The sequence below is a fragment of the Rhynchophorus ferrugineus genome, unplaced genomic scaffold, assembly GCF_030347505.1.
Source record: "Rhynchophorus ferrugineus isolate W39M unplaced genomic scaffold, kcgeb_rfMv2 rfM11, whole genome shotgun sequence".
Lineage (NCBI taxonomy): Eukaryota > Metazoa > Arthropoda > Insecta > Coleoptera > Curculionidae > Rhynchophorus > Rhynchophorus ferrugineus.
Genome location: NW_027472590.1, coordinates 25,549,471 through 25,575,816, shown reverse-complemented (window position 1 = coordinate 25,575,816; position 26,346 = coordinate 25,549,471). Strand labels below are relative to the sequence as shown.

Genomic DNA, 26,346 nt, shown 5'->3' with positions numbered 1-26,346 from the left:
TCTGAGATTTTTTATTGTTTATTAATTATATTTTCTTAAAAATATTGTCAATTAGTATTACTTCATACTAAGTTTTTCAATTGTGATTATCTTCATAAAAATGGATTTTTTAATGTTTGAAGATTTGGCGTTGTGCGTTTTTGCTAAACTTTGTTGACTTTAAACTTTTTATTTTCTTAACTTTCTTGACTTGTTCGTTAAACAAAGTATTTTTATCAATTATACCTAAATTATTTTTAGAAAAGAATTAGAAAAATGAAATATTGATTGTTTCAAAATGTTTTTTCCGTTAATGCAATGCACTTTTAAATGTGTTAGAACCAATTTTCGTAGCAATATTTTCACTACGTTTTTAGAGCAATGGCTCTTTGATCTCAATTTTGAGGGAATGAATTTATGAGGAATTAGCAATTTTTTAGCATCAGGATTATTGGGAATTGTTGACGAATTTGATAAATCGGCATTAACAACCCTTCGGTCCTTCCACGATAGCTTTTAGCAACATTTTTCATTGCATAAAATAATAATATCAGAAATGATAATGCATTTGTTATTTTCAAGGTGCACAAGGAATATGTTTCATTAAAATTAGCATATTTATTGAGAAGTTAACAATCTATTCGAAAGTAGATTAAGGTTTGAAGTGATTACAATTAGAAAGCTGTATTAGAAACGATATTAACAACTAAAATATTTGACATACTTAATGGTATATAACTCTTCCAAAATATGAGTACATTTTAATTTTTCTTTCTATTAACGATGTTATATTTTATACAGTTTTTGTTAATCCTGAACTAAAATTTGATTTGATATAAAAAACCATCCTCGTATTATGTTCATCGCATGGACAATTAATTGCCTATTGTAGAATACTGCCTTTTGTTTTCTTTGTTAAGATTAATTAATAAAGAGTCTTTAGAGACCGGATAACAAGCCAGTCGATAAGTGTCCGATCAAAGAAAATTCTGGAATTTATTAGGATATTAAATTTTTTTTATATTTTATTAAAAATATATAGATTTTTCCTCTACAATGATTTGTTTTTTTTTTATTATTTCGGACGACATATTTCGAATTATAAGTATATTGGTACTATAATCATTGGACCGAACTTAAAATCAGTATAATAGTTAGTTAATTAATATGACTAGCATACTACTGTTAAACGCAGTTATCTTTTAAGATGATAATGTGCCCTTTTTAAGATTCAGTTTTGGTTTAAGGGGCATTAACCATAGAGCAGAGAGTGGGGGGTGGATTTCCATCTCCAACATCATGGAAGACGCTCAAAAAATCTATTCCGCAAGAAATTTCAGCTCTTTTAAAAGCAATTGGTGTCTTCAGCGCCTTATTAATAAATAAATATTTTGTATATGTCAGGTATTCATATTTTTTTCATCTTCAGTAGCTTCTTAACAATTTAATTAACCTATTTCTATATCAAGGTGAAGTTGTAAAAACAGTTTGTGTTTAAATTTGTTTTTGAGCTCTAAGTGTAATTATGTTTTGGGACCTTAGCAATGTACCAGATTAGTTTTCGTCAAAACCATAGCTGAGAAAATATCGAGAACGTTCACAAATCCGCTTAGAAGCCAGAAATCTGTTTATTTGCGGTCTAATCCTATACCGGGTGTCGTTAAAGACACGTCAGAAGTCAAAATTGGTTTCGGAAAGAGATCGAAACTTTGGGCACACGGTCTCGACGACAATGCGAAAACGGTGAATCGGCAGTACTCTTTTGTCGCTACGAAATCGACTTTTCAGCTTTCTATTGTGGTGCCGACAGTCGGTGTGTGGAAAATAAAAAAGGAACAATGGGAAAGGTGTTTCGGCACCTTCGTTTTGTCGTCGAACGATATAAATTCAGTGTTTGGTTTGCTACAGTTTGCTGAAAAGGTAGATAATTAACAAAAGTACTAAACCGCCAGCTTGTCATTGACATTTAGATGTAGTACTGGCACGTACAGGGTAGTATTCAGTCATTTTACAAGAACATATAAAATTTCATCAAATTGAATATGTTAAATTAACTAATATATCAATATTATTCATATTTAACTGTTATAATTTGTCACTTATAGATTCAGTAGAAAGCCATTCTCACTCTCTCGTAGGGGAACATTGAATTATCTCAGATATCAGAATAATTTAAGCCCTGTTGTGCGTCCTCGCAGATTTTCAACGACTTGACATACCTCTGTTGATTCTGTCATGGATAAAAACTCTCAAACTAACCGACCCGTCGCTACTAAAACAGCATTGTTCCCATCATAAACTCGCAGTTAAGATCATTTTTCATGAATGTTTGATCGATTCACTGAGTCTACTTTATATGCGTCATTACGTATTTTAACGAATTTTGTTGGATTTCCAACAATCCAAATTATATCCCGATATTCTTGGAGTATCCTTCAACAGTTTTCAACATTCGTTTTATTTGGTCCTGCGTAGCTATTATTAGGAGAGTATGGAGTTGGGACGATGAGATAAGAGATTCATTGCAATACAGAATCAAGGAGGAATTAATGTGTCTCCCTGAAAAATGTGTCTACGTCGTCATTCTGTGTTGTTTTGGAAGTGCAATATTAATATCTTTATAGAGCATATTATACGTATTATCCACCCACGAAGTACTGAATTTAAAGCCTTACAAATATTATATATCTATGTAAACCATAAACATTTTTTGATGTTTATGGTAGGCTTTATTTGTAACCAAAATAACAGTATCAATAGTTAATGGTTCTTTGCACCCCATTGCATGTTTGATTTATCTCTTTATTATTATATTATAATTATTTATCATTACCATTACCATTATTTATTAGTGTGCTTGTATGTATCTTGGTCAACAATATCTTTGGCGAAAAGTACCATTTTTAAATTCTATGCTTTTTGACTTTTTTATATAAAGTAAGAGTTTTCCATTTGGTATCATTAATTACTGTTTAGTGTTATCTCCTAAACTGAGGATACCAAATAGCTTGATATGTAACTGACCGACTTCTATCTTCGAGAAGCACTTATTTGCTTAACGAAAAAAAAAAACTTGCACTCAAACTATATCAAATACATTGTTTATCGGGCAAATTTACAAGTTATCATTAGATGAAAAAGTACTGCTATATAATAAGCGATACGTAAGCCTATGTAGACTATAGAAGAGATATTGACTTTACAATAAGACCAACCAATTAAGTTAATATTTTACGAAAAAGATCTCTTAATGAAGTGATATTCTACATGTCATATATCATAAATCACATAGAATAAAATCACAAGAATCCTTATTGTGCTATTATTATTAGTACTCAGTCGTGTTATTATTAGTACTCGCTCTATAGGCGCTGGTCATTGGACACTCAAAATTGCATTTTCAATATTCATTGCTTTTGTTATTATCTTCTTTTGTTAATTTTAAGTCACGATTAAAGTTTCCTACTTCGGCCCGGTCAAATTTAACTTCATTTTCCAGTAATTGAAGAGGAATGCTACGAGATGGAAAGAGATAGCATAAAGCGAGAAGATTCACGGGTATTCACATCATATGCTACAATGGTTGTTCTAGTGTTATTGTTGCAAGTGATGCGATGTAATTAAAATAATGTTGAAGGATCGAGAGATGGTACCAAATTGGTAAGGTTCTTATCAAGGGTTTGTACGACTGTACTGATTTTGAACCTGGCACATAATGCACTTATAAACTACTCAAAGTGAGAGTGCGGATTTCCAATTTGAATGAAAAGTTTAAACGAGTTTTCAAAATAATGGAGTTGACAATGGCAACTGATACGCGGCATATTCGATATTGTATTTTTACAAAATCATTACTAAGAAGCCTGTAAAACATGGAATCAGCTCTTGATGTCAACGGTTTGTCTAGAAGATGCAGAATTGAAATCTCTGCTAGAAGCTGATTCAAAGTAAATGCACCAAGAGCTGCAAGACAAGCTCCATATCGCGTTGAATTTACGATTGGAAGTTGTTACTCATACCGTCTATTCACCAGACCTGGCTCCATCTGACAAACATTTATCAGTGTACGCGTTCTAATTGAAGTCCGCGGCTAGCTATCTTTTATATATTTTTTTTATTACTCTTCGTGAGTCCACAATCTGCCCTATTGGCAGTAAGTATTTCTTCTGTCTATATTATATATACATGGCATGTAGAAAATCACTTCATTAAGCAATTCTGTATAAAATACTATCTTAATTAATTAGTCTTATTCTAATGCTTATTCTAAAGTCTACATATGTCCAGTAATCAGATCAAGTGGTGTTAAACGTTTTAGTCTACGCACTTCACTATCACGTCGCATATTTAGCTGATTAGCGAGTACATTGGGATGCACTGACACTCTTTCGAAGTACTTTACACAAACACGTTGAATTACACTCGTTATAAGTTCTAGAGAAATATTGCGTTGTATCACATTATTTGAAATATAGTACGGAGCATCAACAATGGCACGCAACACCTTATTTTGGAACCGTTGAATAATGGATATATTATCTTTTATATGAAATAAAATTTCCGAAAAACCTGTCAAATTGTATCTATACACCGAATAAATTTACTTTTAATCGGATGTACGAACTCGAAATGTAACTAAATACGGCCCTGCGCCGTAATCTGCGTGGCCAATTGCCACAGTCGCTAAGCAAAAATAAATGAACGTGTTGCTGGCTCGACGCCCGTCCTCGATGCACCCAAAGAAAATGGCAAAATAAGTTGTTGCTGACGACTTAATCTTCCCATTCCTTCGTGAACTGATTAACTTCGGGGAATTTCGTCCAAAGACTTAACGTTTAACCGCTCCCTTCGTCGTTTTTGGTTTCGAGATATGTCTTCTTCGTGGTACCTATAGGGAGTGAATATATATGCTGTAATTATTTCGTGCTTTCAATTATTTAATGATATTACAGACGTTTTTGGATTTTAATTAATATTAATATCATTAATAGAAATTTAAATATACAAACATCCAGGCATATGGAACGGTACAAATCCCAATATATATATAGTATACTTTCTAGATATTTAGCATATATCTTAGTACATCTTAGTTGTTTCATAGTATAAAATTAAATTTTTAGTCAAATTGCCAACTTATTTTTATATATTCAAATAAACTGTACTGTAGTTGTGGTTACTATAGTTTTCATAGATTGTTTAACACATTCATTGCTAATAACTAGCGCATAATGTGTTGGTTTCATTGGACACCAAATACGCTCCAGCGCGTTATATATGCCGTGGTCTTTTTAAGCCTTGCATTTTATTCGGCATTAGCAGTGTGCCCAACTATACAGTTGTATCGGCATTATCTGAAGACCAGTTGAGTCATTTACGTGTTTGGCTTCGATTTTTCCATTTTGATTCATATGTAATACAGAATAGAACATGGAGGGAAAAAATATCGATATGTCAGGACTCTCTCGTCCCAAAAGTGGAAAAATAAATATGAAACGTGCCCTAACTTTACAATAAATATTCAGGCAATCGTGTTCCAATTTACAACTTTCGTTTGTCTGTCATGAAAGAGTTATTAAAGGCTCCGTTCAAACCTACTTCCAGAGCGGTTATCAGCGAACATGTTTTGAATATACGAAGGGAGAAGAAAACAGGAAATGTAATGAGAAAGCATGTAAAAATGTATGTATGAATGCCTGGATCTCTCGGTTACTGTTTACACTGCGCAGAAATTAGTCATGAGTGACTTATAATTTATTGAGTACAGTTTTTATTTATTTATTTTCTGAGTTTTAGTGCAAATTTTTATTAGATTATGATCGTTTATATATTTCCATTGACATCTCAATTTACTTCAATAGATATTTTGTTTGTTTCTAGTAATATTTACTTAGTTATTTTTTTCTCATTTTTCTGCTGAACATTTTTTTATCTTATTTTAGTAGTTGACTCATTCCCATTATATATTGTTACAATACACTAAATTATATCTTCTATGCAACAATCTATTTTCCTATTCTGTCCATTTTAATTCGCAACATGCGAGCATTATGCGTCCATCGTTAATAAAATTTGACCTCGGAGCCAATTTCTATTCATCTATAATATTATTATATCTGAACCAATTTTATTGTGTTTCCTACCATAGTTGTTATAATAAATACATAAATCATAAAACCCATAACATATATTGGTTATATCAGTTTATTCAAAACTTGTCCTTTTATAAACTATTTGGGTCATCGATTTCCGATATTTAGGGGATATTTTAAAAAATCAAAAGCCTTAAGAATATATTCACTGCATTTAACTAATACTCTTATCAGATAACCAAGACTAGATATTTAGCAATTGAATAACACTACTTCTTTGTAATAGTTCTGTATGATAATATGACTCCATTTAGAACTATATCTATCAGGAGAATCCAGTTAATTTTTCCCCGACCTAAGATATATAGACGTTAGTTAATGCTCTATTTTTTCAAATATATTTAGTGTATATTAAGAATAACATTATTCATATTATTATATCTAAAGTGATTTTTATTATATCATTACTTGAAAAATTGGGGAAATTAAAATAGAAGATTCTATTTATTCCTGTAACGGACATTGCATTTTTTTATTCCAAGTTATTGTAGTGTCTAATAAATGTGTTATTTGTTAATTTACCAAATAATATGGAAAATATTTAACAGAATGTGATAGATTTAGTTTTATCAGTGTCACAAAATTCGAATATTCAACCAGACAGAACAAAAAGTCTTTCTAAACTTACTGAATGAGTTGTTTCTCAAAATAAATAGAAATATATTAATTAAATGCATGCCTTCAACAAGTCTCAATCAAATCCCATCATGGTAATGTTACAAAAAGGTAATATAACTTATCTGAGATGATATATATGATGATATATAAGATAAGCTACACTTCACCAGATTAAGGGCAAGTGATACATATTTGATTGAAGATTGTGATTTTTACAACCTTTTACATTTTCAAAGTTTTTACAGCCTGGTATGGGTGTGTTATGACTGACAGAAATTTCAGACATTTCAAACAATACTTACGTATAGACATTGTATGAACCCAAATGTTGATAGTGAAGTCAAGTCAAGTAAAAGAAACTCAATAAAGATTTAGTTTAAAAAATTTTAACTTAATATGCTAATGTATGACTAAACACAGATTTTTTAAAAGTATTTGATGAACTATTACAATTGTAAGGCTATTAAATAAAATTCAAAATTATATATATATATATATATATATATATATATATATATACATCATCATAATTAATTTATCAAGAATTAAATGCACATCATTATATATATATATATATATATATATATATATATATATATATATACATTTTGGTAGCGCTGTCAAATATGTACGTCTTCTGTACCTTAGAAGTTTCATCATAAAAGTTTGCCATCGACACAATTTTAATATGTCTTAAAAAATAATATTGTCACAGTTCCTAACTGTTGAATCATTCCCTCATCTTTAGTATCATTACTTTACAAACTTATTCATTTTCTTGACAAGTGTTATTCTGATAATATTTTTTACTTGATTTTCTTCATTATTTTACCACATTCCATGACTAATATGTCTGAAATGCTCACTGCAATTCTATAAAAGTTCTAGTATTCCTTTTATAGTTATTATTTCACTCATAGTCATACGGATTAATCGATTCTGCGAATATGTAGACTATTTGTCTTGATAAATCTCAGTTCGCTTTTCTCATTTATTTTTTCTTTCCGTAGATAGCACGAAACAGATTTCTTAACTCTAAAATACAAATAATCCAAATAAAGTTGAAGTGCGCCAAGGAGTTTATATTTTGGAATACGATAATGATGGTTAGGAAACGTTAAGTGAAGTGAATGTTTCATAACACTTCTTATTGATGACGAATTATTGACTTAGTCGAATTTTTAGACTTTCTTCTTTTATTATTACTAAAGTATTAGTAAGCACACTTGTAATTTAAAAATAGACTTTTTTAGAATATATCTAACCGATAACACTATTATACATCAATATTTTTATGATTCTTTATTATAATCATTGGATCTGCGATAGATATGAAATATGTTGGGAGGTATTTATCCTAGTTTATCATAAGGATTCTTTAATTTATACATTTTATTATTATTTTGAGTAATACGGGAGATTTTAAGATCTAAAACACATGATTTCGATAGTTATGTATAGCCACATCGTATATGAATGGTTGAATGAAATCTAGTTCGAATTTTAAATATTTTTACTTGATACGGTTTCCGTAAAACTCGAACAGATCCAAAAAAAATTGATACAGACGAAAAAAGCGATCCAACCGAGTTTGGCGCAACAACAATAAAACAAAATAAAAATTGATTCCGAGTTACTTTCTTCGCCGAGGAAATTAGTCCGATTACGACGATATCACGGCGTCGCCGCTTCGGTACCCTCGGACCCCGCGACCCCTCTCGTCCGGCCGCCCCTTTGCCGCTCCACGCGTGATTCGTATTTTTCGCATTTTCTCGTTGGTCCGCTATTTATTTTTATTTTAGCACGACGATAGCGCCATGTTTGGCATCGGGTCTGCGTGTTTTGCGTCTTATTGAATCAATTACCGGAGGCCGATGGATCCAACAACCCACCGCACGCCTCTCCTTCTCATCAAGGCCCCCTCCCCTCTCCTGGCCCTCGCCCCGATGACGATGTCCCCACGGCTCTGGGGAGAATGGAAAAAAACGAAATAAAATAAAATAAACGAGAGGCGATGGGGGGATGTCGATTTTTTAGAAGCGTGCCGACTCACCACCGGGTCTTCATGGTCGCCAACCTTTTTTTTGCAGTAATTGGATGCTTCTGGCAGGAGATATTAATCAATAAAGATACAATTGTCGGAGAATTCGACAGTAGATGCGTTCTTATTCAAAAACATACTTACAATATTTTTTTTGCAATATTTTAGAGTGTCCTTTTTACCAACTAGGGTTTATCTGGACTGGACCTACTGTTTAACGTGGTTTCTGAATCACAGGCCTCAGCATTAAGGTTGCAAACTAACCAGTGATCTACTTAGAGACCATCCCAGAAGACATCCGTTCTTACCTAGTTACTAGCGTGACTGGGATGATTTTTTCTTGTCAGATTATCCATTGTTGACTATAAAGACATTTACAATTACAATCACAACCATAAACTAATCATAAAACCATACAGTAACAGGTCAATTGAAAAGTCCCCGGCCTGACACATAGATGGCTCTACTAGAATTAAATTCATATGTTTTTTAGTTAGCCTTAACCCTCATAAGATGCGTGTCTAAATTTGACAACTGTTGGATCATTAGTTTATGAATTATAGCATTTTGAGTGAAGCAAGGGCATTTTTGAAGGGAAAATATACAGTTGAAACAAAAACTTGGCTTGATGGGGAGTTTTCGGACACTGCCCCAGGAAAATCAAACATCAAGGACAGATATGCTAAGTTTAGATGTGGTGAAATGAGCACCGAAGACGGTGAACTTATCGATTAAAACATTTAGAAAATCTACCAAATGATTTTTAATGATCGTAAATTGAAATTGAATGAAATAGCAGACACTCTAAAGATATCAATTGAATGTCTACATCATATCATTCACGAATATTTGGGTAAGAGAAGGCTCTGTGCAAAGCGGGTGCCGCGCGAGCTCACTTTTGACCAAACACAACGACGAGTTGATGATTCGGAGCAGTGTTTGAAGATGATGAAGCGTAATAAACCCGAGTTTTTGCGTCGATATGTAACAATGGCTTCATCATTTCACTCCGAACTCCGATCGACTGTCATCCGTGTGGACTGCATACGATGAACCCGCTCCAAAGCGTGGGAAAAGGCAACAGTCGGCTAGCAAGGTTATGGCGTCTGTATTTTGGGATGCGCATGGAATAATTGTCATTGACTACCTTGAAAAGGGAAGAACCATTATCAGCGAATGTTACATAGCATTATTGGACCGTTTTAATGACTAAATCACCGAAAAACCGCCGCATTTAAAGAAAAATAAAGTGCTGCTTCACCAAGACAATGCACCGTGTCACAAGTCAGTGAAAACGATGGCAAAAATCTATGAATTGAGCTTCGAGTTGCTTCCTCATCTACCGTATTCTCCAGATATGGTCGCCAGCGACTATTTCCTGTTCTCAGATCTCAAAAAAATGCTCGCTGGGAAGAAATTTTCGTCGGACGAAGATGTGATCGCCGAAGCTGAGGATTATTTTGAAGCAAGTGACAAATTATACTACGAAAATGGTATTGAAAAGTTGGAGGGTCCCTATAATCAGTGTATCACCCTTGAAGGGAATTACGTTGAATAAAAAAACTTATTTTGCCAAAAAAAATATTTTACTAGGGTAGTCCGGGGCCTTTCAATTAACCTGTTGTGTAAAAATAATATCAAGTGACATGTGACTTTAAAATTTTTCCCTTTATTATGTTACGTGAGAACTATGATTATCTTAATAAGTGTTGGTCGAATTTCAACCACAGTGGTCACTAGTAAAATAACTAGTAACGATAAATTTGAAAAAATATATCAAACTTCTTTCCATTTAATTTAATAATCTTTTATTCTGCATAACAAACTGAAAATAAAACATATTCTTATGAAAAGAATCCCGGCTATCAAAATTCGAACGGGATCGTCAACATGTATAACAAACAACGACAAACAAACCGTCAAAACTGATCGGAATGTTTTCGCATTGAGGAAACTGTCAATTGGCCTGCGTGAACCCACAATGGACATGAGACTCGCCAATTCGTTCGAGGCCAAAGAACTCCGGCCTCAGGTAGCCGAGGTTCGATCCGCCTTGCACACATCTCAATTATGACCCTTCGAATCGATCAAGTCGCCTGCGTTCGCTGGACGGCGAACCGGGATTCGATTGTCCGAACTGTCTCTACGCGTCCGGAAGCCTCTCCATCATACGCCGTCAGATTGGATGGATTGTTGGCGTCTTGATATTTTCACTGAAAATGTCACTGATGCGTAATGATATTAACATTTATGACCCTGTCGCTCCTTTACGGTTTCAACATGCAAAGTGTCGTATCAAAATATTTTATTAATTTATAATCAGATTAAAAATAACAAATACACAATAAAAAAAAATAACCGAAACATATATAAAGTTCAAAAAAAAAGTCGGAATGTTATCGCATCAACTCTGAGTTTTAGATCATCTTGGCTTTAACATACTACAAAATTCTAATCTAAATAAAATAATTAAATAAAAATAACAGGTCAATTGAAAAGTCCCCGACATGACACATAGATGGCGCTTTATAAAAGATCCGTTTATAAATTTGACAGGTGTTGGATCATTAGTTTGTGATTTAAGTTAGTATTTTGAGTGAAGCAACTTTTGTTATTGTGAAAAAAATGGATAAAAAGAAATTTCGCGTGTTGATAAAATATTGCTTTTTGAAGGGAAAAAATGCAGTTGAAGCAAAAACTTGGTTTGATGTCGAGTTTCTGCATACTGCCCCAGGAAATCAGCCATCAAGTATTGGTATGGTAAGTTCAGACGTGGTGAAATCAGCACCAAAGACGATGAACGCAATGGACGCCCAAAAGGTTATTACCGATGAAAACATTTTAAAAATCCACAAAATGATTTTGAATTACCGTACATTGAAATTGAATGAAATAACAGACACTCTAAACCTATCAACTGAACGTGTACATCATATCATTCACGAATATTTTGATATGAGAAAGCTTTGTGCAAAGTGGGTGCCGCGCAAGCTCACTTTTGGCCAAAAACAACGACGAGTTTATGATTCAGAGCAGTGTTTGAAGATGACCAAGCGTAATAAACCCGAATTTTTACGTCGATATGTGATAATGGATGAAACATGGGGATGAAACATGGCACAGAAAAGTGTTGCTTCATCAAGACAATGCACCGTGTCACAAGTTTGTGAAAACGATGGAAAAAATCAAAAATTGGGCTTCAAATTGCTTCCTCATCGACCCTACTCTCCAGATCTGGCCTGCAGCGACTACATCCTATTCTCAGATATCAAAAGAATGCTCGCTTATTTTGAAGCAAAGAACAAATCGTACTACAAAAATGGTATCGAAAAACTGAAGGGTCGCTATAATTAATCAGTGTATCACGCCCCTGAAGAGAGTTGAATGTTGGGGAGTTGTTGTTGATGTTGAATAAACGAAATTAGTTTTGCGTTTCACTATGGTAGGCCGGGGACTTTTCAATTAACCTGTTACTATTATCGAAGGATTTAAATTTCAATTAATTATAAAGTTATAATAGTTTATAGGTTAGAGTTGTGTTTTATTATATTGAACATTGAACTATTTTCTACACCGCATATGAGTTAGAGTTCTGAGCATGTTTTTATGTAGTGGTATCCCCTGGAGGCCTAATCCACCTAATTGACTATTGTATATCCAAATAATATATTTTACTTACTCTATATTCTTCTTTGCTTGGGTGCAGTGTTTCTTTGTAAAGTTGTTTTGGTATAATTGTATCTCTCCTCAGTTTATTCTGTTACTAGCTGTATACATCTTTCTTGATAAAACCATATATAATCACTGCATTATCCCTAATGCATTTGTCAAATCTGCAAAACAGTTAGTATTCTTTTTCTCCTCACACATTTCAAGCAAATGTTCATATATATTCTGAACAATCTCTGCAAAATAATAGTCACATTCTACAATAAGATTTCCGACAGTTATCGTATATTAATTAGTTCCGTAGTTGTTTCTACGCTTATTACTCTGTTTTGATAGTTGTCATCATTGAATTATAATACCATATTCAAAAAGTTACATTCAAGTGAACTAACTAAGCTGTTAATTTTCAATCTATCCAACGTTTGTTCACGATTCCATTATTTATCTATTTCTTCTTCGATATGCTTGATCGAGTTCATCCAAAGTGAAGGTGTTATTAATCATTTCTGTTTCGAACATAAAGAAAAATATATCTGCAATTAAGAAATGCTATGACTAATAAAATTTAATCAATTGTTGTTCTAACGTTTAACTTTTGTTATCTTCACACTATTTCTATTACCATCTTGCAGTGAGTGATCAAAACGTTTGCCATTTTATAACCTGTAGTTATTATGATTAATATTTCGAAGAATTTTGCAGACGTTTGACAACCAAACAACTTTTGCAGGCTGATTCGTATTCGTATCAGCCAATATTGTGTCTCATTTTAATTAGGATAAAATGCATTACAGCAAAATTTGTTATGGTTCATTTTTCTCTTGGACTTGAAGGAAAACACTTACCCTGCTACTGGAATAAAACCATTCCTGTTTGTAGCGTTAAGAGCAACATTTCTGCAATGAATTATTAAAAATAATATGACTAACAAGACTAATAAAATGTTATTCTACTCTTTATCCATCAACTTTTATTGTCTATCACTATTTTTATTGACGTCTTGCCAAGGGTGGAATAATGTTCAATTTTGAAATATTCATGTCTCGCCTAAGTACACAAATTGAAATAAAGTTAAAATAAAGTTATAATAATAAAGTCTTCCTTAGTTATTTTATATACTTTTAATAATTATGTTCTTTTATAAAAAATGTGTCTGGAAGTTCAATAAAAACTTGTGGTGGCAAGATATCGATCTAAGACTTCGACGAACACTACGACGACATAGCATATATATATATATATATATATATATATATATATATATATATATATATATATATATATATATATATATACTAATACCCATAGTAAAATAAAAATTGAAAATATTAGTAGTCTTTTTTTCACTTAACTGTGCTAAAATTTTGTTCTATCGTTCGAGTAGTATGATATTACGGAGAACATAAAGTTAGTCTTAGTCTGTATTAGTTGAACCTAAAAGCCAAACATTTATTTTTATTAAGAATTACAATAAAAGAAATATGATTTGTTAAAGTTTTGTCGCGGAGTATATCTAAAGATATTTCTCGGATAATACTTTTTGTTGGGCCAAGAAATTTTGAGTTTCTATACGAAGTAATAATCTTTCTTCATTCGTTGTTAATACATATTTTGTTATGTATTAATTAACTCCAGCTAATCAATTAATCTTTAATTACTTGCCTTCTTGATTATATTTCTATTAATTTGAATAAGTTTTATGATTATTTTATTTATTTGGAATACTTCATGTGGTATAAAATAATAAGTTAACACTCACATAATATTTAATTATAAATTAAAACAAATCTTTTTTCTTTCAATAATTCATTTACAATATATAAACAACTTATAGTTCAGTGTTTACAATCCTAGATATATAAAGGTGTACATTTAACAACTATAAAACTGTTTATTGTCTAATGTATGTTACGAATTGTAGCTCTCAAATTTTATGAAATTAGATCTTCTATCAAATAAAGTTTGGATGCTTTCGTGTATTCTTATCTTTTTGTACCTTAAAAAGGTATTTAATTGCCATCACATGTAAAGGTCCAGAAGCCAGTTAATTGATCAATGCTAGTCTGTGTTTAAGTTCTTTCAGAGTTTCGGTTTTTGTCCTAATAAGTCTTACAATTCATGGTCTTCGAATTATTTTAGGTCTTCCTGACCATTGTTCGTCATTGACATCATCACTTCCAAGACAGAAACCAGTTAATCGATCAATGCTAATCTGTGTTTAAATTCTTTCAGAGTTTCGGTTTTTGTCTAATAAGTCTTACAATTCATGGTCTTCGAATTATTTTAGGTCTTCCTGACCATTGTTCGTCATTGACATCATCACTTCCAAGACAGAAACCAGTTAATCGATCAATGCTAATCTGTGTTTAAATTCTTTCAGAGTTTCGGTTTTTGTCTAATAAGTGTTACAATTCATGGTCTTCGAATTATTTTAGGTCTTCCTGACCATTGTTCGTCATTGACATCATCACTTCCAAGACAGACAGTTGGAGTATAACGGAGCAGCATTATCATAAATTTATGAGTGTTTGGTTACGAAAATGCAATTTTGAGCATTTGAATGTGGAAAACTGTTATATAATTATTAAAGTATATGTATTTTTTAGCTGTATGTAGCAATTAATAATTTTTGTATTAATCTCGTAGAACGTCAACAATCTGCCCGTGGGCCATAAGTATTATTGTTTGATTTCCGTTATATGTAGAAGAACATGTAGAAGATCCCTTCAGTAAGTGATCTGCTGTACAATTTATAATCTAAATCTTATTCTATATACTAATCTAACTTACTTTAAGGTCTATCCTAAGTTATTCTAATGACTATTTTATGACTATATTCTAATGACTATATGTCTATTAACCAGTTCGTAGTTTGCGTTTGAGCCTACGCACTTCACATTGAGCACATTGAACTGTTTGGCGAGTCCATTAAGATGCATTTATAGTCTTTTAGAGTACTTCGCACTAGCACTTCGAATCAGATTCGTTATGGGTTCTATGTGGATATCGCGTTGAATCAGTTTGTTGGTCATGTAATGTGGGGCATCGACGATGACTCGTAATATTTTATTCTGGAACCTCTGGAGGATAACTATATTAGATTTGCTAGTAGTACCCCACAGTTCAATACCATAGGCCCAGTTGGGCCTAAGTATTGACTTATACTGTAAAACCTTGTTATCTAATGATAATTTAGATTTACGTCCTATCAGCCAATACATTTGGTTTAGTTTAAGCCCAAGCTGTGTCACTATATGTTTTTCCAAGTCAGACGTCGATCAAAATGCATTCCCAGATATAATGCTGTCTGCTTGTGCAAGTCCATGATTATTAAATTTTACTTAGGGACATGTTCTTCTGCAAAGGGTGAATGTCATATGGGTAGATTTTGTCTCATTTGCTTTGATACGCCACGTTTTCAACCACAATTCGACTTTGTTAAGAAGAAGCAGCAGGTTTTTTTGTGGCTGATATTGGATCCTCGTGTGATGATAAAATCGCTGTATCGTCAGCATATGTAGCAACAGTAGTATTTCGTGAGGTCGTCTGTTGTATACGTAAGATATAACAATGAGCCGAGAACACTGCCCTGCGGAACACCCGAATATATGGGCTGTAGGTCAGTATATTCGTCACCCTGTTTGACACTAAAATGTCTGTCTAAGAGGTACGATTTCAGCAATTGTAAGTGCGTATGGGGCTTTTTCAATTTAAAGTGCAGTCCAGCAATATTTTTTATCGTTTAAGTTTTTGTTAATTTGGTTGATTAATTTATGTATTTGTTCTTTTGTTCCGTGTTTATTACGGAAGCCAAATTGATGGTCTGAAATAATATTTATCATTTGTGCGATTGATTAATTTTCATCTCTTAATGTATAGTTTTTCGAAAAGTTTTGAGATGACAGGTAACAGGCTTATAGGACGATAAGAGCAGACGTCTTCTGATTTTTCTCGTGTTTAAGGATCATAATGATTCGAGCCACTTTCCAAGAGCTAGGAAAGTAATTAAGTCTTAGCATCGCATTAAATATGAATGTTATTAATTTCATGCACTTTCCTGAGAGCTCTTTCAAGAATCTTACAGTAATTAGGTCAAAACCGGGGCTTTTTTTATCAATTTTTAATAATGAGAAAAAAACTGTGAGATAACAATTAATGTTGCAACTAACATCTTTTGGTCTTGTTTGAAAACAGTTGTGTTGATAGTATCCAAATATTTTTTCCGAGTTTGATGACAGATTATCTATAATTTTCTCTCGTAGAAATAAAATCCAAAGAACTTAGTCTTTGTAATAAATAACTGAAGATTTTGGAGCTACTATATCAAATATTTGTTTCTATTTAAAATAAATGGTATAGGAAATTATTGTAAGCAATATTTAATTCTGTAACAAATTATTTTGTTTGGTATGAATGTATATCGAGAAACGTTGTTGGTTTTGTATTTTGAAATGTCGTTTTTAAACATTTCTTGTTGTATCTAAAATAGATGCAGTAAAGAATAATGAATATTTTCAAGCTAGTAAAACAAATATGTGTGAAAAGTATTGTTACATTCAATATAGTGGCTTATTCAAATAGAAAAATGCTATATTTTAAATATTTAGAAATAAAATGTTAAACAAATTTTAGCTCTGTAAACAATAACTTAATTGGTATGAATATTTATCAAGTAGTGCTTTTAGTTTTGTATTTTTTTCTTTTAGAAGGATGATGGAACTTATATGTTGGAATAAATAATTGAAGAGTTTCAATCTAATAAAACAAATAATTTTTTGTATTTATAGCAAATAGTATGAGCAACAAATTGTTATTACAGATATATCAGGTGTACCGGAAAGTCATTACCGGTTTTGCTAAAATAGGTGGTTAGGCTTCAGTATGCATTGTTATGATTTGCCACGTATGTCATTTAATTCTATTGGCATCAAGCTTCAAAGTAGTATATGTTATTTATTCACCGTGATCGATTTATACCTCTTTGAAAATGTAAAGTTTTGTGCATGAAAAACCGCTGAAAGTTGCAGTTTGCTAGTAGAAACTTACGATCAATATGGTCTTATCTTAAAAACACTTAAAGTCGTGGTTTCAGGTGGTGATTTCGATGTGCAATACAAAGAACGTTCTGTCTGGTACACTGAAAAAGTTTGAAGATGCGAAACTGCAAGAATTATTGGGTGAAGATCCAACGCAGACTTATTAACAATTTACGGAAGCGTTAAGTGTGGTCCACGAAACAATTAGCGGCTGATTACGAGTAATGAGGCAAATTCAAAAGGTGGGCAGATAAAAAAATCGTCTGTGAAATGCTGCTTCAAAGGTATGATCGGATGTAATTTTTGCATCGAATAGAGTCGGGTGATGAAAAGGGGATCTATTTTGAAACTCGTAAGCTCAAAGATCATGGTTGTCACCATCCAATTCAAAGCTGAATCGTTTTGGTCGTCTTGTGACGCTCTGTGCTAATGCTCTAATGCTCTGTGTTTGGTGGAGCCAGAGAAGCGCGTTGTATTGCGAACTGTTGAAACCTGGTGAAACAACCGTCAACAAGTGATCAATTTAATCAATCAACAAACTATGCATTAATCAAAAACCGTCCAAATTGGGTCTAAAGACAGAGAAAAATGATTATACGACACGAAAACTCGTCATTCTCGTTGAAAAAACATTTGGGTGACTATCAACTTTTCGCGTTAACGGGACACGCGCTTGCAGAGCAGCAGTTTGCTGATTTCGAAAAAGTTAAAATGTTAAATGAAATTAATGACTTTAAGAATAAATAGTTTTTTCGGATGCAATCCATAAATTGCTTGAAAGATGAGCAAGATGTATAGAATCAAATGGTCAATACTTGACGGTAATGACTTTCCGGTAGACCTCGTGTGATCACACAAAAATATCATGTGATAACACAAAAAGGTTTTACCTGAATATGTACAAAATTCACCAACAATTTACACTAAATTGGACAATACAAAAATGGAAGCGTCCATCATTAAATCTCTCCACATTTCAAAAGCGTATTATTCCCAACAAACTCTCCGATTTGGCGTAGGAATGAAAAAAAAAACAAACAGACCGAACCGTTCCCTCCCCCTTCCCCTGGCGACGGTGCGTTTCTCCGCAAAATAATCTGGTTTCATTCCATTTTACAAATATTTTCCGTGGAAACGATCCCACCCCGATAGAGGCGCATTCCCAAAACAAACAAGACACTCCCCGTCAAGTCGGCAAACACCGTGAAATCCACGTATCGCGGACGCCGCGAGGGCGGAGCCGGACTGCACGACGCCTTTCTCCTATTGGTTTGGGTGTCGATCGTAGTGGGGGGCGACCGAGGAATGACATCGGGGCTTCGGTCGGTTCCGACGTCAGTTTCCAGTTGTTATTCGATGAGTGTGTAGAGTGTTAGATCTCAGCTTGAGCACCGCCTGTAACTATTGTGACTTTGTGTTTACTTGAAATTTGTAACTCTCGTGAAAGTGCGTTTGTACGATGGTTCTGAATAAAGAAGTATCACCTGCACGAGAAATGTTAGCCATGGGACACGGACACAAACCGACGGTGACCAATTTCTCGATAGTCGCCCTGTTGTCGTCGAAGAATGGATCGGGACGTCCGCAATCACACATGGATGCTGTTGTTGAGCCCGAATGTTCGTCCGATGATGAGCTTGATGTGACCGGTGACGGCGATGACGCACCTTTGGACTGCAGTAAAAGTAGTGAGTCTGAAAACACGGAACAAACTAAATTCGAAGGAAAGCCCCCATTCAGTTACAACGCCTTGATAATGATGTCCATTCGCGACAGCCCCGAAAAACGTCTGACTTTGAACGGAATATACGAGTATATCATGACGAATTTCCCATACTATCGCGAAAACAAGCAGGGCTGGCAGAACTCGATCAGGCATAACCTTAGCCTGAACAAATGTTTTGTGAAAGTCGCCCGCAGTTATGATGACCCCGGGAAGGGGAACTACTGGATGTTGGATCCGTCGGCCGAAGACGTCTTCATTGGCGGTACCACCGGAAAATTGCGGAGGAGATCGACGGCCGCTTCTCGCTCTCGCTTAGCCGCCTTCAGGAGAAGTTTCTACATGTACAACTCCCTGCCTGTCTATCCTCCCGTTTATCCGGGTACGACGCCTCCCCCGTCGTTCTGGCCCTACCTGCAAACCGCCACGCCAACATTACCGGTCGTACGGCCGTCTCCAATCCAGCCCCAACCCATAACCATCGAACGGTTAATGTCATCGCAGCCACGTCTTAATTTCTATCAACGCCCCGTCGACTACAGCCATATGATGCTCCCCGAACATCTCATGATGCCCCAACAGCAGTACCAAAGCCCCCATCAAGTCCCCTCGCCAGTTAGCAGCACCTCCAGTATATCGGAACCGAGAACGAGTCCAGTGCTTCTACCTCGGATGAGTTAAAATCGCCTCTCAACCGAAAAAAAAACATGTGATAACTGTCTCAAATTATGTGTAACTTTGTAAATAATTCTTGTACATATTCGTTAAAATAAGACAGAAGCCAAAAAGTTAGATTTAATCGATCGTAAATTAAATAAATGTTCGTCTTAGACATAGAACGTAGATTATAGAACAACTTTATTGTGATATAATTATAAGCAGAACGAAATAAATTATTTTAATTTATCCTTAAAATGTCGTTGTCACTTTGTAACCTAACACCCCCTATTTCACAATTAGGCCTTTCTAAATTCTGTCATGCTTAAATCCTACAACAGCCAGACAACATTGGTGTGAAGAAGTTTGTTTATACCAAAGTAATTTGACCATTCAAAGGAGCAATTGACCGTTCACGTTAAAAAGGTAAAGACCTTGGTCAGTTTTACTGCTGGAGAGAATCGTTTCAGAAGGTTTTCGATGATTTATAGACTTTTACAGCTACTTTTAAAGAGGTTGGGATCCGTGAATTATATAGGTATACCAGATATTGTCAACGAATTTATGTGACTATTGTTGATCATTTTTGGAGCACTAAAATATGGTAGTTGTTAGGTTTATTTTAAATTAGGATTATAGAGGATAAGGAATAGTTCGCAAAATATTACAATTTAATATTAGTTTTATTTAATTTTGTTGTTTTTCTAGGCAGTATGTGCTGTTTCTAGTAGAAACTGGTATACACAAGCTTAAATTTTGTTCGTTTAAGTTTATTGTTATTAAGTTATCATTTATTTTTGTACTTGTGTGACCTTTGACGAATATCGAGTGATTGAAGTTGCTTACATATTTGGAATAATAGTTAACGATAATAAGACATACTTTATTGTGATTACATATTATTGTTACAAGCAAAATGTTTTCGAATGGTTAATTCTAAGGTATTGAAACTATTTATTATTACTTTAGTAAAAACTATAAACAAACATGTGAATTGCAATATTAATGCATATATTAATTACTACAAAAAATCTCAATATTTAATTGTTCGCAAAATGTTACAATTAATATAATTTTCATTTCATTTTGTTGTTTTTCTAGGCAGTATATGCTGTTTGAAGAATAATCCTTACATTTCTTGTTTGTAGTAGAAACTGGTATAACACATAAGTTTAAATTTTATTCGTTTAAGTTTATTGTTATTAAGCTATCGTTTATTTTTATCCTTGTGTGACCTTTTGACTAATATCGAGTGCTTGAAGTTGCTTACATTTTCGGAATAATAGTTAACGATAATAAGACGTATTTTATTGAGTTTACATATTATTGTTACAAAGAAAATGTTCTCGAATGATTATTTCTAAGGTATCGAAACTATTTATTGTTACTTTAGTAAAACTATAAACAAATGTGTGAATTACAACATTAAAGCATATATTAATCACTACAAAAAGTCTCAATATTTAATTGTTGCCAAAATATTACAAATAAAATTAGTTTAATTTAATTTTGTTGTTTTTCTAGGCAGTATATGCTGTTTGAAGAATAATTCTTACATTTCTTGTTTGTGTAGAAACTGGTATATACAAGTTTAAATTTCGTTCGTTTAAGTTTATTGTTTTTAAACTATCGTTTATTTTTATCCTTGTGTGACCTTTTGACGAATATCGAATGCTTGAAGTTGCTTACATCTTTGGAATAACAATTAATGATAATAAGACGTATTTTATTGAAATTACATATTATTGTTACAAAGAAAATGTTCTCGAATGATTATTTCTAAGGTATTGAAACTATTTATTATTACTTTAGTAAAAACTATTACCAAATGTGTGAATTGCAATATTAAAGCATAATATTAATTACTACAAGAAGTCTCAATATTTAATTGTTGCCAAAATATTACATATAATATTAGTTTAATTTCATTTTGTTGTTTTTCTAGGCAGTATATGCTGTTTGAAGAATAATCCTTACCTTTCTTGTTTGTGTAGAAACTGGTATACACAACTTTAAATTTTATTCGTTTAAGTTTATTGTTATTAAGTTATAGTTATGTATTCTATTGAAATTATATGTTTTTGTCACAAACAAAATATTTTCCAATGATTATTTTTGAAGTGTTTAAAACATTTATTATTATTTTAGTAAAAAACTATAAATAAACGTGTGAATTGCAATATTAATGTATAAATTAATTACTACATAGAATATAGTATATTTTCTAAATATTTGCTGAATATGTACTATTTGATTTGCATTAATATTAAAATTGGTACATAATTCTAATACATTATTTATATTAAATACATTTTAGGTAATTAAAATAACGTAAAAATATTTTGTACCACATATTACATGTAGCTTGTAAGTATTTTATATGTATTATTTGTAGTTATATCAATATTATCGAGCAGCTAGATTCTTTCAACCTTTACAATTTTGCAAAGCTGATTATTATCATTATTGCTCTAACAGTTTTTGTTTGTATACATTGAGTTGGTTTGAACTCTCGTTCAAAACAAATCTTGTTTATATTATAATACATTTTTGTTATATTCTGAAAATGAGTATATCCTTAAACAACTTTAAAAATATATATCGTTGATCTGATGTAGAATCAAATGGTCTGTGATAAAGGTGGAAGAAAACTATTAGGTCTTATTATATTTTAAATACTTGTTGAAACCAAAACGTAATTAATAATGTAATACAATAGAATATATATATATATATATATATATATATATATATATATATATATATGTATATGTATATATATGTATATAAACAAAGACGCGTATAAAGCACTAAAATTAAAATTCAAGTAAAAATGTAAATAAAGTGTAAAATCTATATAAATGTAAATATTCAATTATCATGAACCATAGTCGACTTAATGTCCTGATGAATTGTATTTAAGCAGCAGGTATCAAGAAGTATATTAGAAAACAGTATTGGTGTCAACACGGCGAATACCTAGACCAAATTGGTAAAAGGCACTGTAAGTCAATCAGTAATCTAAAAATGGTAAAATTTTAAGGATATAATATTATTCCCGGATCATCCTCAATTTATCTTTATTCATACTTTTTTAATTAAGGAGTTACTTAATTAATTACTAATACAATATTATTTTTTACAGGAAATTAGCTTGAACGATATTGAAACAGCTCCAACTATGCGGTATATCAAAATTGCCGAGAACAACAGGTAAAGAATCATTAAATAATATTTCTTAGTTAAAAAAAAATTGAAAAATCCCCGGCGCACCATAATAAAACACATTTTTTGCCAATTTTTTTTTATTCAACATAATTCTCTTCAAGGGTGATACACTGATTATAGCAACTTTTCGATACCATTTCTGTAGTACGATTTGTCCTTTACTTCAAAATAGGCCTCAGTTTCGACGATCATACCGTCATTCGACGAAAATGTCTTCTCAGCGAGCATTCTTTGGGATCTGAAAATATGATATAGTCGGTGGAGGCCAGATCTGGAGAATACGGTGGACGAGGAAGCAATTAAACCGTGGCACGGTGCATTGTCTCGGTGAAGCAGCACTATTTATTCTTCAATGCGGCCGTATTTTGGAGATTGCGTCCTTCAAACGGTCCAATAACGTTACATAGCATATATAGTCGCTGCAAACGGTCATTCAAAATCATTTTGTTGATATTTTTAATGTTTTCGTAGGTAACAACCTCTTTCGGGCGTCCACTGCGTTCACCGTCTTTGGTGCTCATTTCACCACGTCTAAACATAGCATACCAATCATTGATGGTTTATTTTCCTAGGGCAGTATCCGGAAACTCGTTTTTGTTTCAACTGTATTTTTTTCCCTTCAAAAAGCAATATTTTATCAACACGCGAAATTACTTGTTATCAATTTTTTTCACAATAACAAAAGTTGCCTCATGCAAAATGCTATAATTCACAAACTAATGATCTGACAGCGGTTGAAATTTATACACGCATTTTTTGAGGTTTAGGGCTAACTACAAAAATATATGGATTTAATTCTAGTAGCGCCATCTATGTACCAGGCCGGGGACTTTTCAATTGACCTGTTATATATATGCAATTAATAAGGTAAAAGTAATCTTATTATTGATATATTAATCGGTATGAGGTTTTAGTTAAAAATAAAGTTTCTTTATATATTTGTATGATTAAAAATATATTATTTTAACATACCCTTCTAAATTGTAAATATAAAGTGCTAATTTGTGTCCGTTATTATTTTTTTTTGTTATTAGTCTTAGTAGTTCCACAATCTGCCCAGAGGGTAATAAGTATTTGTCATTTTTATATTATGTATACATGGCATATAGAAAATAAGGTCATTAAGTGATCTCCAGTTAAAATACCAACTATTATTCTAGCATATATTCTAAAGTCAAGTAGTTATTTCAAAATTGTTTTATTCATATATTTCATAAGAACAATGCTTGAACTATGCTTATATATGATGTCCGGATTCACAGAATTTTAGTAAATATTTTAATTAATATAATAATATATCAATCGTTCATCAGTCAATAATTTTTGCTTTTTTTCGTACGTTTTCGTAAGTTATGTATTGTTCATGACAAATATTGTGAAAGACTATTAATAGCTTTTGTTATAGTTGAAAAAGTTATTGGATTTGTTGATTTTTCGACTCGTTTTCATTGAAAACCGATCAAGGTTAGTAAAATTTCTACGTTCTCATACCTATAGGATTAAGTGCCTTCACCTGGGTTCTCAAAATTTCAAAGAAAGGATTTCCAGGTTTATATAAAATCTATTTCTTTCAATTGCTTGCCTTATCTTAAATTGAATTTGAAATTAAAATGATTTATGCTTTCGCTAAAGTTTAATCGTTTTGACAACCTTATTAATTAATTTTTAATTAATATTAATTATAGTTTTAGAAAATTTAACACGTATTGAATATTGTTATATTTAAAAATTATTTAATATTATTACTGAGCTAATTTCATTGTTTCAAAATAGTTTCAGATATACTTCTCTTTAAATATGTCGTGTTTTGGTAAAACCATTAATTATAAAGCCCCAACAGTTTGTAATTTGGAGCTGTTTTATTGTATTTACATTGAACTCTTCTAAATTGTAATTATAAAGAGCTTATTAGTGTTTGTTATCATTCTAGTATAGATTTCAAAGTCAAATAATAATTTCAAACATATATTCCATAAGAATAATGCTTGAAGTATGCTTATAGATGATGCCCCGATTCAAAGAATTTTAGTAAATATATTAATTAATACAATAAAATATGCAGATATTTGTATATACTATTTTACTTTTTAAAACTTTTATCAACCGTTGGCCAATCAATAATTTAATCTTATATTGAAAATATTGTTTGTTTTATTGTACAAGTTCTGTATTGTTCATTGTGTACATTGTTAATCATGTACAAGTTTTAGTAACATATCATATTTAAATTTTTCTCTCTATTTTATTACAAGAAAAATATGAATAGTAAATAAATAATAAACGAATTTCAACCACTTAGCGATCACTGGTATTTAATAATAACAAATGTTTAATATTTTTTTTGCAACTTTCAAGTTTCATTTAATATCGAAATGTAACAATTTATTTTCATAATTACTGACAAGTCCAGGGCGTAACAAAGAAAACGCGGTTTCTTGTTAAAAATTGGCATTATTCGTCAATAATTTCACCAATAATAAATAATTAAAACAGTTTAATCTTCATTAAGAGCCACACCATCATTCCAGCGCTGCTCTAACAATTCAAAAACACTTTTTTTGAACGACTTATCGTTTGCCTCGGAATAGGCCTATCACCAGTCGCTGTCCACTCAGATGACGATCCTTTTGATTCCGGAGTTAAGTGACGGATCCATGTTTTATCCATTCTCACATATCGCGGCAAAAATTCTGGTTTGTAAGGTTTAAATATAGCGAAACATTGCTCAGAATCAACATGTTCTTGTTTCTGATCAAGAGTGAGCAATCGCGAGACCCACTTTGAACAGAGCTTCGTCATAGTCAAATGCTCATGCAATATAGAACCAACACGTTCTTTTGATATATCTACGATGTTTGCTAACGTACGCAACTTCACAGCTTGATCACTCAAAACGATTCTATTGATTATTTTTTGATAATTTCTGGTGTTACCACCTCATTTGGACGTCCACTGTCCATCGATGTTTCTGCGACCACGGTTGAAGTCAGCAAACCAACCTTGATGGAGCCCTTATAACACTTTTCAAGCAATTGCTTCGCTTGAACGTTATTTTTCCCGATAAGAAGCAGTGTAAAATTAAAACACGAAATTGTTTTGAAAATAACAAAAGTAATTATGTTTGAATGTCAGAATGTTCATTATATCATTCACAATGTTCATTGTTTAACGCTGTAAGTAATATTAGTTAAAGATTAATCAATAAGTTTGTGAAAACGATTAAATTTTAGCGAAAGCTAAAAT

General features: G+C 32.3%; 1 protein-coding gene and 1 long non-coding RNA gene across 2 annotated transcripts in view; both read left to right on the top strand.

The window, feature by feature from the left end:
• Positions 1-26,346, top strand: part of LOC143204891 (uncharacterized) — a 301,831-nt gene that overhangs the window by 152,495 nt on the left and 122,990 nt on the right. Inside the window, exon 3 of the long non-coding RNA XR_013007696.1 lies at positions 23,021-23,088. This is a non-coding gene — a long non-coding RNA (uncharacterized LOC143204891). The remainder of the gene's footprint in view (positions 1-23,020; positions 23,089-26,346) is intronic.
• On the top strand, positions 18,836-20,133 carry LOC143204418 (forkhead box protein fkh-2-like). Its single transcript, XM_076416947.1, has one exon. The coding sequence runs from the start codon at positions 18,955-18,957 to the stop codon at positions 19,897-19,899; it is 945 nt and encodes a 314-aa protein (XP_076273062.1). The 5' UTR covers positions 18,836-18,954; the 3' UTR covers positions 19,900-20,133.

Coding starts and splice junctions, on each gene's coding strand:
- LOC143204418 (XM_076416947.1), top strand. CDS start 18,955: ATGGTTCTGAATAAAGAAGTATCACCTGCACGAGAAATGTTAGCCATG.